This window comes from Miscanthus floridulus, chromosome 10, assembly GCF_019320115.1.
Source record: "Miscanthus floridulus cultivar M001 chromosome 10, ASM1932011v1, whole genome shotgun sequence".
NCBI lineage: Eukaryota > Viridiplantae > Streptophyta > Magnoliopsida > Poales > Poaceae > Miscanthus > Miscanthus floridulus.
Window position 1 is genome coordinate 82,873,022 of NC_089589.1, and position 14,738 is coordinate 82,887,759.

General features: G+C 42.4%; 1 protein-coding gene across 1 annotated transcript; it reads right to left on the reverse strand.

Annotated features, from left to right (window-relative positions):
• Positions 1-10,114: 10,114 nt before the first annotated feature.
• Positions 10,115-11,607, reverse strand: LOC136486572 (NAC domain-containing protein 68-like). The gene is made up of 3 exons (XM_066483501.1): positions 11,421-11,607; positions 10,934-11,268; positions 10,115-10,381 (listed from the first exon to the last, which is right to left on the reverse strand). The coding sequence occupies exons 1-3, from the start codon at positions 11,605-11,607 to the stop codon at positions 10,115-10,117; spliced, it is 789 nt and encodes a 262-aa protein (XP_066339598.1).
• Positions 11,608-14,738: the final 3,131 nt, after the last annotated feature.

The window sequence follows — 14,738 nt, forward strand, 5'->3', positions numbered from 1 at the left end:
AATAGGAGCTATAGTTAATAGAGTCCTGAGGGTGTGAAAAGCTGCTTCACATTCTGGTGTCCAATTGAACTTTTCATCTTTTGAAGGAGTCTAGTCATGGGCTTAGCTATCTTGGTAAAATCCAGAATGAAATGACGATAATAACCTACTAACCCTAGAAAACTCAGAACTTCATGAATCAAAGTCAGGGCCTTCCAATCCATGACTTCTTGTACTTTAGATGGGTCTACAGATATTCCATCCCTTGATAAGATGTGACCTAAGAAAGGTACCTTGCTCAACTAAAATTCACACTTGCTAAACTTTGCATAAAGCTTATGCTCTCTCAATCTAGATAGAACAATTCTCAAATGCTCAGCATGATCTGCCTCATTCTCTAAATAAATCAATATATCATCAATAAATACGACCATGAACTTGTTAAGCTCGGGCATGAATATTGAATTCATCAGGTACATGAAGTAGGCAGGAACATTCGTTAGTCCAAAAGACATAAACAAATACTCATATAAGCCATACCTAGTGGAGAAAGCAGTTTTAGGTATGTCCCCTGGCTTGATCTTTATCTGGTGATAGCCTGATCTCAAGTCAATTTTGGAGAATACATTTGCTTTTGCCAACTGATCAAACAAGATGTCAATGCAAGGCAAAGGATACTTGTTTTTGATGGTCATAGCATTAAGTGGTCCATAATCCACACACATTCTCAAGGACTTGTCCTTCTTCTTCACAAACAAAGCTAGACATCCCCATGGAGACAAACTAGGTTGAATGAGACCTTTGTCCAATAGTTCTTGTAACTGAATTTTAAGTTCTGCTAACTCATTTGGTGGCATCCTATAGGGTCTTCTTGAGATGGGTGCCGCACCTGGCACTAACTCAATCTTGAATTACCACATCCCTATCAGGTGGTAAACCTGGTAACTCATCTGAGAATACATCAGGAAACTCATAAACCACTGGAATATCACACAGGGTAGTGGCTTGGATAGCACATGACAAGTTCTGGAGTTCAAAGTTGCAGGAAAGTGGTACTAGGAAAGCATTACCTCCCTTTGGCTCTCTCAACATAACTGTCCGAGTGCTAGTGTCAATTAGAACACCATGATGTTTCATCCAATTCATGCCTAAGATCACATTTATAGATAATCTGAGCAATATTATCAAATCCGTTGTATACTTCCTCCCTTGTATAGAGATGTGCATATTTTTAACCATCTTATTTGTAGAGATAGTGGCCCCAGTAGAATTTATACTATAACCACCCTTGCTCACCTCAGCTATTTTCTGATCATGACTAGATGCAAATGCTTGGCTCATAAACGAATGAGAAGCTCCTGAATCGAATAAAACAATTGCAGGATGCTTGTTAACCAGGAACATACCAGCAGTGACAACTTCTCCCATAGGAACCTCTTCAACAGCAATATAACGCACGTATCCAGGACGTGCCTTAGGATTCGACTGCCTCTGATTTCCTTGGTTCTGATTGCTAATCTTCTTACGATGGGGGCATTCCTTGGCCCAATAACCTACTTGATCATAGTTGAAGTAGGGTTGATTGTTCTTGGGTCCTGTGGAGCTTCCTTGCCCTCAATTCCCCTTGGAGTAAGGTAATGGTGAACGCCTTATGGAATACCTTCTGAGGTCGGAACTTGGGTGCAGGCAGTCAAAATGGTGGCCTAGCTACCACTGAGAGCTCTAGACTAGTGAAGATCCTAAGGCACCCACCTTAGCTGCCCTCTCAGCGGCTCTTTGCTGCCGTATGTAGATTGTGTTGGTTTTCCTGAGTCAATGCATCACTGATGAACTCATTGTAGGTGGTGCACTTGGAGTTGGCCATAGTCTTCATCAACTTAGTGCCAAGACCTCGCTTGAAGCTTTCTATCTTCTTTTCTTCAGTGTCAACAAAACCTGGGGCATACCTAGATAGGTTATTGAAAGTATACATATATTCAGTAAGGGTCTTTGTCCCTTGTGTGAGCCTCATAAATTCAGTCCACCTTCATGCGCATTAGCCCTAGGGGAATGTGATGTCCCCTAAAGGCTAATTTGAATTGCTCCCACGTGACTTGTGCATTGGCAGGTAAGGAGGATAGGAAATGGGTCCACCAAATCCCTGCCAGTCCCTGCAACTGATGGGACACATACTTAGCCTTCTGGTGCTCGGTGACCCTCAGTAGACCAAACTTTTGCTCAATACTATTGAGCCACTCGTCCGCTTGGAGCGGTTCCTCTGCCACCTTGAAAATAGGAGGCTTTGTATCCAAAAAATCCTTAAAGGTGCTATACTGGTTTGGCTCAGGCCATGTTGCTGTGGGTGGGCACGAGTCGTGTTTTGCGCAATGAGGCGTCGAGCTCCCTCCATAGTCCTTTGACTCCCTAGAAATTGTGCAAAGAACTCATTAGCAGACGGTGGTGGTAAGTCACCGTCACTGCCCCCTTGGCTGCTGCCTACTTCGGCACGTGTGTGAGTCATCTGCAAAGTCACAATAATAAGTGATTATTGGATGATGTCAAGAGATTGCAGATGAATTGTATAATCATGCCAACTAAAATTACTGGAGATAATCTTAAATTCATACAATAAAAACAGAGGCATAATAATTCATTCTCGCAACATGACATCACCAATTTGATCACTTATCAGGCTTGCAGCGTGTTAACATACTAGTCACTAGGCGACTCTAATCTTTATTATGGTCGCTGTCGAGGTCGGAGATAAGATCATCCTCATCCTAGCCGTCATCTTCTACTAACATTTCTGGATCTTCGTCTTCCTCATCAATGATCGGATGCAGTTGGTTGTTTAGATAATGCACCTCATGTTGAACATCCATCACTACATGCTAGGCCCATGCAAGCTATTGGCGCAAGTCCCTCCAGGTGTACTTCATTCTAGTGATAGAGGGGTGGATCATAATACCCTACAAAGTGCGACACTCTCCAAAGCAAAGTAGGAGTTCCAAACATCAATAGAAAACTCTTGCGAGACGAAGTCATAATGGATAAGAGTTACATAACCGAGTAGAGATCTATAAGGGGAGGAACAATGTAATTATTGAATAATTATTTATCATGATGCATGCACGTTCCGTACGTCATCACAAACTTAGGAAAAATTTATCTGACTGACATACGCGGGTGGTATACATACGTTCTCTCATATATAGCGTAACTAGTCGGGCTACACATTTTGTTGTTAGTGTACTTGCATAAGAGTTTCATTTCAGCCCAAACCCCACAATTATATATGCAGAATATAAATCTAAATACTTCCATATATATATACCCATACATATACTTCCGTATCAAAGCTACCCGATGACAGTTTATACCCACAATTAAATACGCACCATATACACATGCAAGCAATGCATACATAGTCGAACCAAAGCTAGCTCTCCCTCGACCGCACGCTCACATCTTGAGATCATGCCACTCATCAACTTACCTTCTTACCTTGAAGTAGAGGCATTTGATCCATACATTACCATTCAAGTGAATGACATCCATACAATAGCACGTCGTATGGACGACGAAAATAAAAACCCCCAAGTTAGTACTTAAATAGCCACCTAATAGTCCTTAACTGGGCATAAGGAAAGTGATCACTGGCACACTTTAGATTTCAACTCTAGGTTTCAAATACCTATTTATATAGCTATTAGTTGCTGGAAACTAGTTTTAGAAAACAAAAACATTTATTTTAAATACACATGTGGTAATTAATGTTGAATCTTGTTCTGATACCAGCTGTCGTAGAACCATCGAATTTACAAGAGCACAAGTACAATGGCAGCCCGCAAGCGGTCGCACTATCATACTTGAGCCCATATAAACCTGGTAGTCTATCGAGTACCACGACGGGTCTCAATAAACGATCCACAAACAACCAAGATCATACATGATTCAATATACATGTCACATATTACATAAAGTTCACAGATATATTTTCATCATCAGAGTATGAAATAAAGTTATTGCAAACCATGTTTGATAGATAATAGCGGAAGCAATTTAAGTTCGAAAGTAGCATTTGCCAACATAGTTTAATTATAGTGTCAACACATGATCATAATCCACAAAAGCATAATAGAGGGATTATTAAAGATGCCTGCCCAAGGCTTACTCCTCATCCACGGCGAGATAGAAGCAACTCTTGCAATATCCGTGATATACTGTGCCATCTACAACAATGGGAATGAAACCCTAGAGTACGAGAAGGTACTTCAGCTAGACTTACCCATCATAAACCAGAAATAAATTAAGTCCAAGGATCATGCAAGGCTTTATAAGTGGAGGTAGCTTGACAACATTTTGCATAAAAAGCGATTAACTCAATTATACAATTATACTTTCGGTCATCAAGTTATTTATAGCTATTCATCTCTAGATTAGCATCTATCCTATGCCTAAACATGTGGTATATCATTTTAGAGCATACAATAGTAACCATAGCAGGTGTAATAATTCCATATTTATCCTGAACCATCAACTTCCATAATACCATTACTACGATGTTGGGACTAGCCAAGTTTCTCACTATCCTGGGAGAGACTGGCGAATTTGAATCGATTTCATCCAGTTGGGAATTTTTTCCTAACACAAACCCACACTTCCCCCGTCGGGGTCGCGTCAGGTCACCTTTGGTACAACTTAGGTACACATTTTTGCGGGTTCGTACAGCGCTACTCAATCAGGGACTAACGGTAGCCACGTCGCTCAAGCCATGCCTGCCCACGGTCTCGGATCAGGTCACTCTGGTCATGCTTGCCCATGATCTATTGATCCACTCCCCACAGAGGGCACACAACAGAATGAGGCACTGGCATGAGTTGAGCTACTCGGCTTCACGGTCGGAACGAGTTATCCGGCCAGCTAAGTGAGAGGCATGCGTTCAATCTTGTCAGAAGCGCCAACAACGGTACGATCCTTAATCGACACAGACAGGAATAGATCTACACCCAAGACCTCCATGTCTTATTGCTTCTCTATCGACATCCCGCCCGATCTCCATTTACATTACCCCATGGTTCTTTTCCACGATAGCAAATATAGCCAACCGTGCTTCGGTATCCACTTATATCTCGCAGGTGATAGGAAATCACCCGACTTCTACCGCTCTAAGCATGGCTAAGCATATATTCAATCCTAGACCTATACAAGGTTAAATGTGTATTTCTGGACAAGGAAATTATATGCGTCAAGTGGTTCCAATCAACTCTTATAACCTAATGAATCAATTATAAAGGACTGAAGTAATATTTTGTAAAACACTGGGAGACTTAGAATGCTCTGAGGCTTGCCTTTGAGAAAAGAAGTTGGGCGGTGATCTGGGCACTCAGGGAGCTCTTCTAGAGTCTGCTCCTCTTCTTCGAGAGCTACGGCATGAGGAATCTCCTGCTGGTCCCCTTCCTCTTCTTCATTGAATTCCAGCAATGTTATCTCCTCGGTCGATCCTATATGCATGAATATGGCATAAGATATAACGAATGCATGTATGATGACAAGTACCATATGGTAAAATGTGATGAATGCATCCTTGTAAGTATTTTCAACTGCATGGTGTAAAGGTAACAACAAGTATATCCTATTTTACTAAGTAGGTGCATATCTCTTCTTGATTACTTAATCAAACACTTATGCAATTCATTTACTAAACCACAAAACAAAAGCTACTTGTTTTACCCATAATTAGAGTTATGTACATCTAAATCATATAATTGTGTATATTCTGTAAAGCTTATGAAATTGTCTACAACTTTGTTTTAATACCCACAAGGTGATTCAACAGTTATATGAGTCAAACAAATCAGTCAATCAAATCTGTCCAGAAAGTAAACATTTCAGACAGCAAAATTGTAATAGCTAGAACTCTAAAACGCTAAGTCCTATGACTGTGAAATTTAACACAAGGTATACTAGTATGTTATCTATAACTTTGTTATTAATATGTTTTACAGCAAAGACCATTATCTACATGAAATCATCCACACAATCAAAACTATGCATGCAACCATCTTTTTGAATTACAAAGTAACAATAATTAATTGCATACAACCAATAGCTTCTAAGCCTCGCTATGAACATCAACACCTACTATGCATCACAAGCATCATAGATAACATCATGGTCAACCCCAATTTAATCACTTAAATGCCTTTATCAATTTAATTAAATAATTAGGGTAAATAACAAACATGCACCAAATGTGCACAATAAATTCTCATAAAATTACAGTGGCTTCCTAGAGCTCATAATAGACTACTGTGAAAATTGCATACCATTTGGACGTGTATGACGTCCTATGCGAAAATGACAAGCTAGCAAGTGTTATTTTAGTTAAAATAGTAAACTCTACAGAAGAGTGTCAAACAACAGATTATATATTTTTCCTAACTTCATATTAGTGCCATACTACTATACAAAAATTTGTATAGCAATATGCTACATATTTTTATCCCTACAAATTTCCTTAGAAAATACCATTTATTAATAGATAAATAGAAAGACCATATTTTAATCAAGTTTACAGCAAGTTTCATATTTTTCCTAGCTAGATCATATCAACACAAGACTAACAAAATTGGAATAACAATTTTATCACATTTCTAGCTCGAGATATCTATTTTACAAGACTACTATCATTCAAAAAGCATTTATCTAAATACATTTAAATCCCTCATAAAAATACCAGAAACTATACATATCATATTTTTACAAAATGCTACACTTCAAGAGGAACACAACAAAATTTGGTTCACTAGAAATGGACACCTATAACTCCACTTATCATTTTTCAAAGTTTGCATCAAATCTGAAAAACAAATGAACTATCCTTCTCAAGCTGAGTCGCTGACAGCTGGGACCCTCGGGTCAGTCGGACCCGTGTGTCAGCGACATGAAATAGTGGAGCGGCGTGGAATCAACCGGAGTTCGCCGACGGCGACCCTCTCCGGCGACAGAACCGACACAACTGTGATCCCCATGACCTCCCGCACCTATTGAGCTAACAAGCTGGACCTATTGCCGGAGCTAAGCACGGCGACGGCGTCAATGGCGGCACGACGGTGCAGGACGACAGCGAGCCGTCGAAGGTGACCGTGATGACTTGATCTAGGGATACGCCGAGCTGCTACACATGACGGCGGTTCTAGTGCACCAACCATTACGACAAATGGTCGTCAGAGGCGACGCGGCCACGACGACGGAGCATGGCGGCAGTACACCAGCGAGGACCGCATGCGGCATGGAAGCTTACCGTGCGCTTTTAGCTAGCAAGACAGGTGCGGTGGGATGGTGGGAGCACGACAGAGCTGATGCGGTGGCGAAGGAGCAAAGTGGCATAGCGCAAGGCGAGCGGGGTGGACGGCAATGGCGACGGCGGCGCTGTCCGCTGCTTGCGGGTGAGCGAAGGAGGAGGCAGAGAGCAAAATGAGGGCGCATGGGGTGTCACAGCGAGCGCTGGGGAGGGTGAAGGCACGCTGAGGCTCGGCGTGGCCCGACCGGGTAGGACAATGGCGACGCGCGGCCTCCCTTCCTCCACGCGGCGGCCAACGTCTGATGGCGGTCGGCCACTGAAGGTCGAGCGATCAAGCCATCAGCAGTACGCGAGACAGGCCTGACAGCGTGATTTCAAGACGCTAATTCTCTCGATACAGAGCGATTTAGTGAATGACGCTAAAACAAAACTTGCAGCCCTAAGTACCATTACAATTCCTATTAAAGGATCAAGTGCTAATTCTCAGCCAATACCGAGTAAAGTCAACCCAAAGTTGAGCTTATCAAACTGTCAGCGCAATAAGACTTAGAAAAAATTCCTTAGTGCTGAAAACAGTGCAAAGCTGATTTTTGTGAGCCAATTTCAAGCATGTTAGGAGCTTGAACTAGCCTATGACCCAAAAATAAAAGTTGTTGCTCTACTCAAACACTACAACTTTGCTTAGTGAACACATCCATGCAAAGTCTCTATGACATAGTTCAAACTAGGTCAAATATAGCACTTTAAAATGATGTCATACACCATATCAATGTCTTAGTGACCAAACTAGCCCTAGGCATGAATACCAAAGTTGTTCATAATGACATTCTAAACATGTTTAAGCTATTCCTAAGGTCACACAATCATTTCAAACATTGGTTACATGTTTTACTTCCCAGGTTAACATGCATATCATTACTTAGGAGTTTAATCATGCAAGGTGATCTACATGAACAATGTTTCATTAGTCATCCTAAGTGTAGCTAAGGTGTTTTAGTGACTAACATCAACCATTTACATATATTCACTCATGATCATAACCATACATATAAGGAAACATAAAATAACAAGCATGTTTCATATGTTTCAACCATGTGTTTCATATGGAGAAGCTTATATATGAATGCTTGATGCTCATGCTCATGCAGTGCAAGTCAAATTATGCAAGCTTAACACCTAGGGTGTTACAAGGCAGGAAGGATACGAGCACGAAGAAACCAAACAAACTAGGAGTTATCGCGTGGGCCTAGTTCGTCGCCACGGTAGCGGCACCTCACCTGCGCCTGCCTCGCCTCCTTGCCTCCTCGGCAGCGGCGGCGGGATGAGCTCGCGCAGCTAGCCTTGCTAACGTGGAAGAGGGCAATTTTTTTTTTCAAAATAACCCCTTACAAAGCTTGTAAATATTTAGTTAATTTATGTATCTGGACGATTTTGTTTATAGCCCCAATAATCTTTTATTTCAAGCAATGAAGTCTTATCTTTGCACGCAGGGTACGAATTCATACCCGTTTGAATGAATATGAGACCCAAACAAAGTTTAAGGACCAGAATGACACACTTTCTGAGTTCGGGGACCGGGATGACACACCTCCACAAGTTCAAGGACCGGCTGTGAACTTTACTCTTTTTTCTGTTTATTTGATTCAGAAATGCATGGGGAAAAGAAAATCTAGGCGAGATTCATACCTGTCTTTTTTTTGCATAATTTTACATGCTCCTTTGGCAAATCTTGGTTCCGGCACCACCTTCATCAAGCAAGTGGTGGCAATCAGGATCCAACATGGGAAATACAGCGATTCCATAAAACATGAAAACGGGCCTGGTAGTTTTGTTTGTTGTCTAAAATGAGTGTGTGTGTGTGTGGATGGCTTGTAGTATGATGGGCGTGCACCATCCAATTCCCTATATTTCAGGCTATTCACATTTTTTTTGCCAAATTATGATTAGATAGCCCCTGTCTCGCCCTTCTTTTATTGTGCATAGTGCACGACATAGTGTAATGACTCATCACTCTTGTCCCATGCATGTTTTTCTTTATCTACACACTTTTACACATCACACGTACAGATATCTTATAATAAAGTATTGATAGATAGGGACAAAAAGTTACTAAGATGGGTGTTGTATTGTTCTCTTAATTGTGTCCTTTTGCCCTTTTTAATCACAAATTTCAATTTGGTCCATCTGCGCTATGGCACTCTTTTTGTGCTTGTTTGTGTTTCCTTGAGTAAAGTAGGCATCCTGTGGGTAATGATGCCAAGAGCATGAAAACATGTAGCTTGGTAAGAAATGATTAATTAGGGTTATTTTTGTTGGTGTAATTAATGTCCTAAAATGAAAAATAGAACACTTGGCATGAGGTGAGTTTACATGCATTTGCACTAGATCCTTTTATAATGTCTAATCTTGTCAAGCCTTTAGGATAATCAAGTATTCTTGGTAAACTTTTATGATCCTATAAACAAAAATAATAGTTAACAAAGATAAACAAAAAGAAAATTTCTATAATTAACAAACATAATACAAAAAGGCAGTGTGAACTTCATATATCTCGTTAGGATACTAAACAAAGTATTTCCAATAATGAAAACCATAGCTTCAATATATGTTGTAATATCTTAGGGACATACAACATTTACGACTGCATAGACCAAAGTCTGCCGGCACATTATTACTTGAAATAAACATAACTGAAGGAAACTCAACTTGTGGTAATCTCTTAAAGTTTAACTCCAACACCTTATTACAAGATGCCATTGCCTACACTACAGCACTATTGCAGCCAACATAAATCACTTCCCTGCCTCATTTTTATCATCTTTGTCGTTGGTTCCGCACCTACCGTCATTATTATCCTTTGCCTTCTCTATTGGTATGTTCGGCGCGGCTGCCTGAGCTAGAAGTTCCATCTGAATTACCCTGCCCAAGGAAGTTGAAGAAGCGGACCTGCCCTCCATCTGCAAGATTGTAACGTTGGGCAATGGCACGTGGTGCACGCTTCTTCTTCTTGTAGATGTGACAGACAACCCAGGAGTCATCTGGATTAATCATGACAGGAACAACCTCGGGCACACTTGTAGTAGCATTGCAGAGAGCTTCAGAGAGATTATCCTTTTTCTACAGAGAGTTCACAAAACTATTTGTTATGTAGTGTTGTTTTATGTGAAAATGGGTAAAACATGGCTTGGCAGCAAAAGCTAAGTTTGAGGTTACTAATTTTACAACTGACCAAATTGGACAGCATGAATGAGTTTTTTATTATGTGTCTTTCTCACAAGTGAAAATGATGAAGATTATTGAATAAGACAGTTTTTAGATGTTCTCTATAAACAATTGAATGTTAGGAAATAGGCCCAATGCTTGAGATGTTACATCAACAATTCCACGAGAAATAAGTTACCGACACATGTTGTTAGTCGGACTAGTCAAGCTTACTTTCGAGCAAACCGACAACGAACTCCTTTTTACATCAAAATTTTAAATCTTCGAAGAATCCCGCCCGAGGACAACTAACTATTTCCCCACACAAGAAATTTTGTCGGACCAAGTAGTAAGATTCACTTTAAAACCATGCAGATTATCATGTATAGCCCCCCCCCCCCCTCCTAATGATATATGTCAACCAATAGTATTGAAGAACAAAATTATTTAGATTTTGAGTCAATATACCTTTGTGATTGCCACTGCATCAAGACTGTGTTCTCCTAAGTTATTGGTTCCATTGGGCCCAATCACAGGATACGGTGTGAGGCCGGCTTGAACAAGGCTATATTCTTGCATGACCCATTCTGTATTCTCACCAGCTCCTGCCTTGCCAAGGTAGAACACCAGTGTTTTCTTTAGCCCAACCATCAAAGGTATTCCACCATTGATGATATTGCTAAAGATGGGCACATCTTTACCCGATGCCCTCCAGTGTCCATCACCTGCTGCACGATTGTACCGGTTTCCATGTGTCCATCTTTGTACTCTTTGACAAAAGAAGTATTTCTCCACAGATCCCTCTGTGTACATACAACAATAAAAACAAGACAACCAAGCAGGGAATTTTTAGCCATACATAGATCAGATCAGATTGTAGCAGGAGCAATCAAATGAAATTAAAAGGAACTTGTAGATGTATTTGTTGGAAAAGGTTGGTGTATGTGCACATGACCTGGTACTAGATCCCAAGGGTTGCGGCTTAGGATATCCACATCAATAATGAATGCTGAGGGGAGTGGTTCATTCACCGCACGTGGACGAAGGTAGCGCATCACGATCTCCTCTTCAGTGGGTTTAAACTTAAACCCTGGCCCAAGTTCCATGGAGGCTTCACTTGCTGTGGGCTTAGAGAAATCCATGGATGTGTGCTGTTGGGTGAAGGGTGAGCTCTACTCCAGATATAGTGAGCTTATTCGAGATTATTTGGTGATGGAGATAGAAGTGTGGGAAAGGGACATTTATAGGGGGGAGGGGCTATTACCTTGCGTGAGGGTAACTCATCTTTATCTCCTCTTCTATGTCATTCTCTCTACACATTTTTTGTCCTTCCCCTTTTTTGGTCCCCACCATGCAGTGTGTGCCTTAAAAGATATGATTAAAAAACACCCCAGATAAGGGTTTATCTCCACACCCTCCCCCCTAAACACCATGAAGTTTATAACTTACCCCCCCCCCCAACCCCCCCCCCCCCCCCCGCCCCCCCCCCCCCCCCCCCCCCCCCCCCCCCCCCTCCCCGCCCTCTTCCCCTCAATCTCTTGATTTTGTATGATGATTCCTGTTTCGTGACCTTCAAATCTCTTTTTTTTGCAGCCCCTTAGGTGTTATGTTATATTGGTTCCTAGTGTTTCAAATGGGGAGCCACGAGCTAGTTATGTTTTCTGCATCACTAGCTTGGTAATCTGCTACAGCAATGGACACGATGTTCCATTTGTTATTCATTGGTTTCTTCATAACTAGCTCCAAGGGTTTTTATTTTTACCTCCACTGCAGTGTAGCATTGTTTGACATCCTTTTTATTCTGCACCGATAATTGTATGTATTTATTCCATTCACCAATTTTTGTTGCTCTCATGCTAGAAAATAATGTCTACATAGTCCAAATGTGGAGAAGGGGTAAAGTGAGGGGGACTCAAGCTCATTTTCCCCACTATCCCGCCAACAGAATTTGTTCTATTTCGATCCAGACAAAGAAATGCTAGGTGTCAGTGACTAGGCCTTGTTTCTTGCTTCTTGCCATGATAACAGTTCGTCTCATCTAGTTACTTTAATCTACCTTTTTTATTTTGAGTCTCTTATGGGGGAGGTGATGCATGGAATTAAGATGCAGACATATGAGACTGAAACTATGTGCGATAAAGGGTTTCTAGTTGACCTTGCTTCCAAGTTTCATCCAGCCTTCAGTTACATGGTTATGTTTCTTGTATGTTTTTATTGTTTTAGTTAAGTGAGTACACAAGCTAAGAACTGTTTATGCCTTTGCAAATATATCCTTAGCTGTACTTAAACTCCTGTTTTTGTGTAAGGAAGAAAAGAAAAATGGCCAAGTTAACTGAATCAATACACTTATGGTTAACTAGGCTTCCTCATCGCACTCATATTTTACCTCACTCTCGCATTGAACCCAATTTCTTTGCAAGTCAGATCTTACCATACCCAAACTTCAGTATGCCCCGAAATATGAGCATTTGACACCGACAATAGGTTTTGACACAAGCAAGGATCTTGTAGAAGCATTCCTCACAATTGTTGTCCACAGATAATTTAGTCAACATGTCATGTGGGGGCGCATGTACACCAGGCGCCGGAGGGCCCGCGACGTACGCAGGGCTGCGGAACAAGCAGCACGCGTGGGGAGCGCGCACGGTGACACGCAGGGCCAGGCCACCACCAGTGGCTAAGTTAGGAAAGATAGCATAGCTTTCTATTTTCAGTTCCTAAATTTCAGGAGCGTTTAGCTCTGATCGGTTGAGGCCGGTGGCCATATATTCCGGTAATCGCACATTGGTTAAGCAAGCAAGATTATTATCCCATCTAATCTCTCTCTCTCTCTCTCTCTCAACGAAAGCCTACGGCAGAGGGGCAAAACCTCGTCGGAGAAGACGGACCGAGGCTACGATCTCCATAGCCGAGGGCCAGCTACCCTAGGGCTCGACGCCCTTGACAACCTGGTATCACGGTCCCGGCGATCCTCGCCATCTCGCTCCACCTCGCTGACCCCAGCCGCCGCGCCAACCACCCCCACGTCCCCATCCACCGCGTCCTCCTGCATCCACGCCATGGGTGATCAGGGCGACCTCAAGACCACCGTGGAGTCGCTCGCTGCCGCCGTCACAGCCCTGCAGGCCACCGCGGAGGCCAACGCCAAGGCGATCGCCGCCTTGTCCTCCTCGGGCAGCAAGCCGGGCTCCGGCGAACACCACAACGACCGGCCGCCGAAATTCTAGAAGATAGATTTCCCGCGCTATGATGGCAAGTCTGACCCTTTGATCTTTCTCAATCGCCGTCTTGTGGACATCTTCCGGCCGCATCCGCACCTGATGATACCCCGACCGCAGGTCTAGCTTGGTGAAGAACCGCGCGCCATGGAGCTCGTCGAGGAGTTCGTCAACGACGGGGATGGGGAACGCATCCTTGACGGTGAGTGCGTTCAGGGCCCGATAGTCGACGCAGAATCGCCATGAGCCGTCCGCCCTTGACACAACACCACATACTCTCTATTTGGCTAGTTTCAAGATTGACAACACAATTTAATGCCTAAGTTCGGGCAGGGTATCTCAAATTTAGTGCTTGGTGGAGCACGGCACCAGCCCTAGCGCACTGGTTGTATGCCTAAGTATGTGACAGGTCGACATAAAAACATGGAAAATATGCATGGTGCAGTGTGTGTCAGCTAAAATGTGAGCTCGTCCTATAAACTACAATGCACTACTGGAAACTTGAATACTCCCGTGGGTGATGTTTTTTTCTGTACGTTTTTCTCGAAACATACAGAAAAATTGGAATTAGTCTGTGAGTTTCAAAAAATCCCGACAGAAATATCGAAATACCGACAGAATAATTGAGTTATTTTTCTGTGCGTGATAATACACACAGAAAAAATGCAGACCCACAGAAAAATAGAAATTATTCTGTCGGTTTTTTTAGACTCACAGAAAAACGACACACGCACAGGAAATTTGCGATTATTCTGTGGGTTTTTGGCTTACACACATATTAAAATTATGTACGCATAGAAAAAATATGTTCCGCAAATGGATTTGGCTTTGGCGCTCTATTTTCGAAATTGGCGCCTGCCTTTTGACATTGGCGTGGTATAGAATTGAAAAGAGAGTGAAAAAAATAAAAAAAACCAAGAACCCCCTAAAACTAAATCCTCCTGCGGCCGCCACCGCCACACCCACCCTATCCCAAAACGCGCCGCCTACACCCGAACTCCGCACAAGACCGCTCGAACTCCCTCGGTCCTGTCGCTCCCGGCTCCCGTCGCTTA

Coding starts and splice junctions, on each gene's coding strand:
- LOC136486572 (XM_066483501.1), bottom strand. CDS start 11,607: ATGGATTTCTCTAAGCCCACAGCAAGTGAAGCCTCCATGGAACTTGGG. Junction 11,269..11,420: donor CCCTTGGGATCTAGTACCAG/GTCATGTGCACA, acceptor GTATGTACACAG/AGGGATCTGTGGAGAAATAC. Junction 10,382..10,933: donor ATGCAGTGGCAATCACAAAG/GTATATTGACTC, acceptor AACTCTCTGTAG/AAAAAGGATAATCTCTCTGA.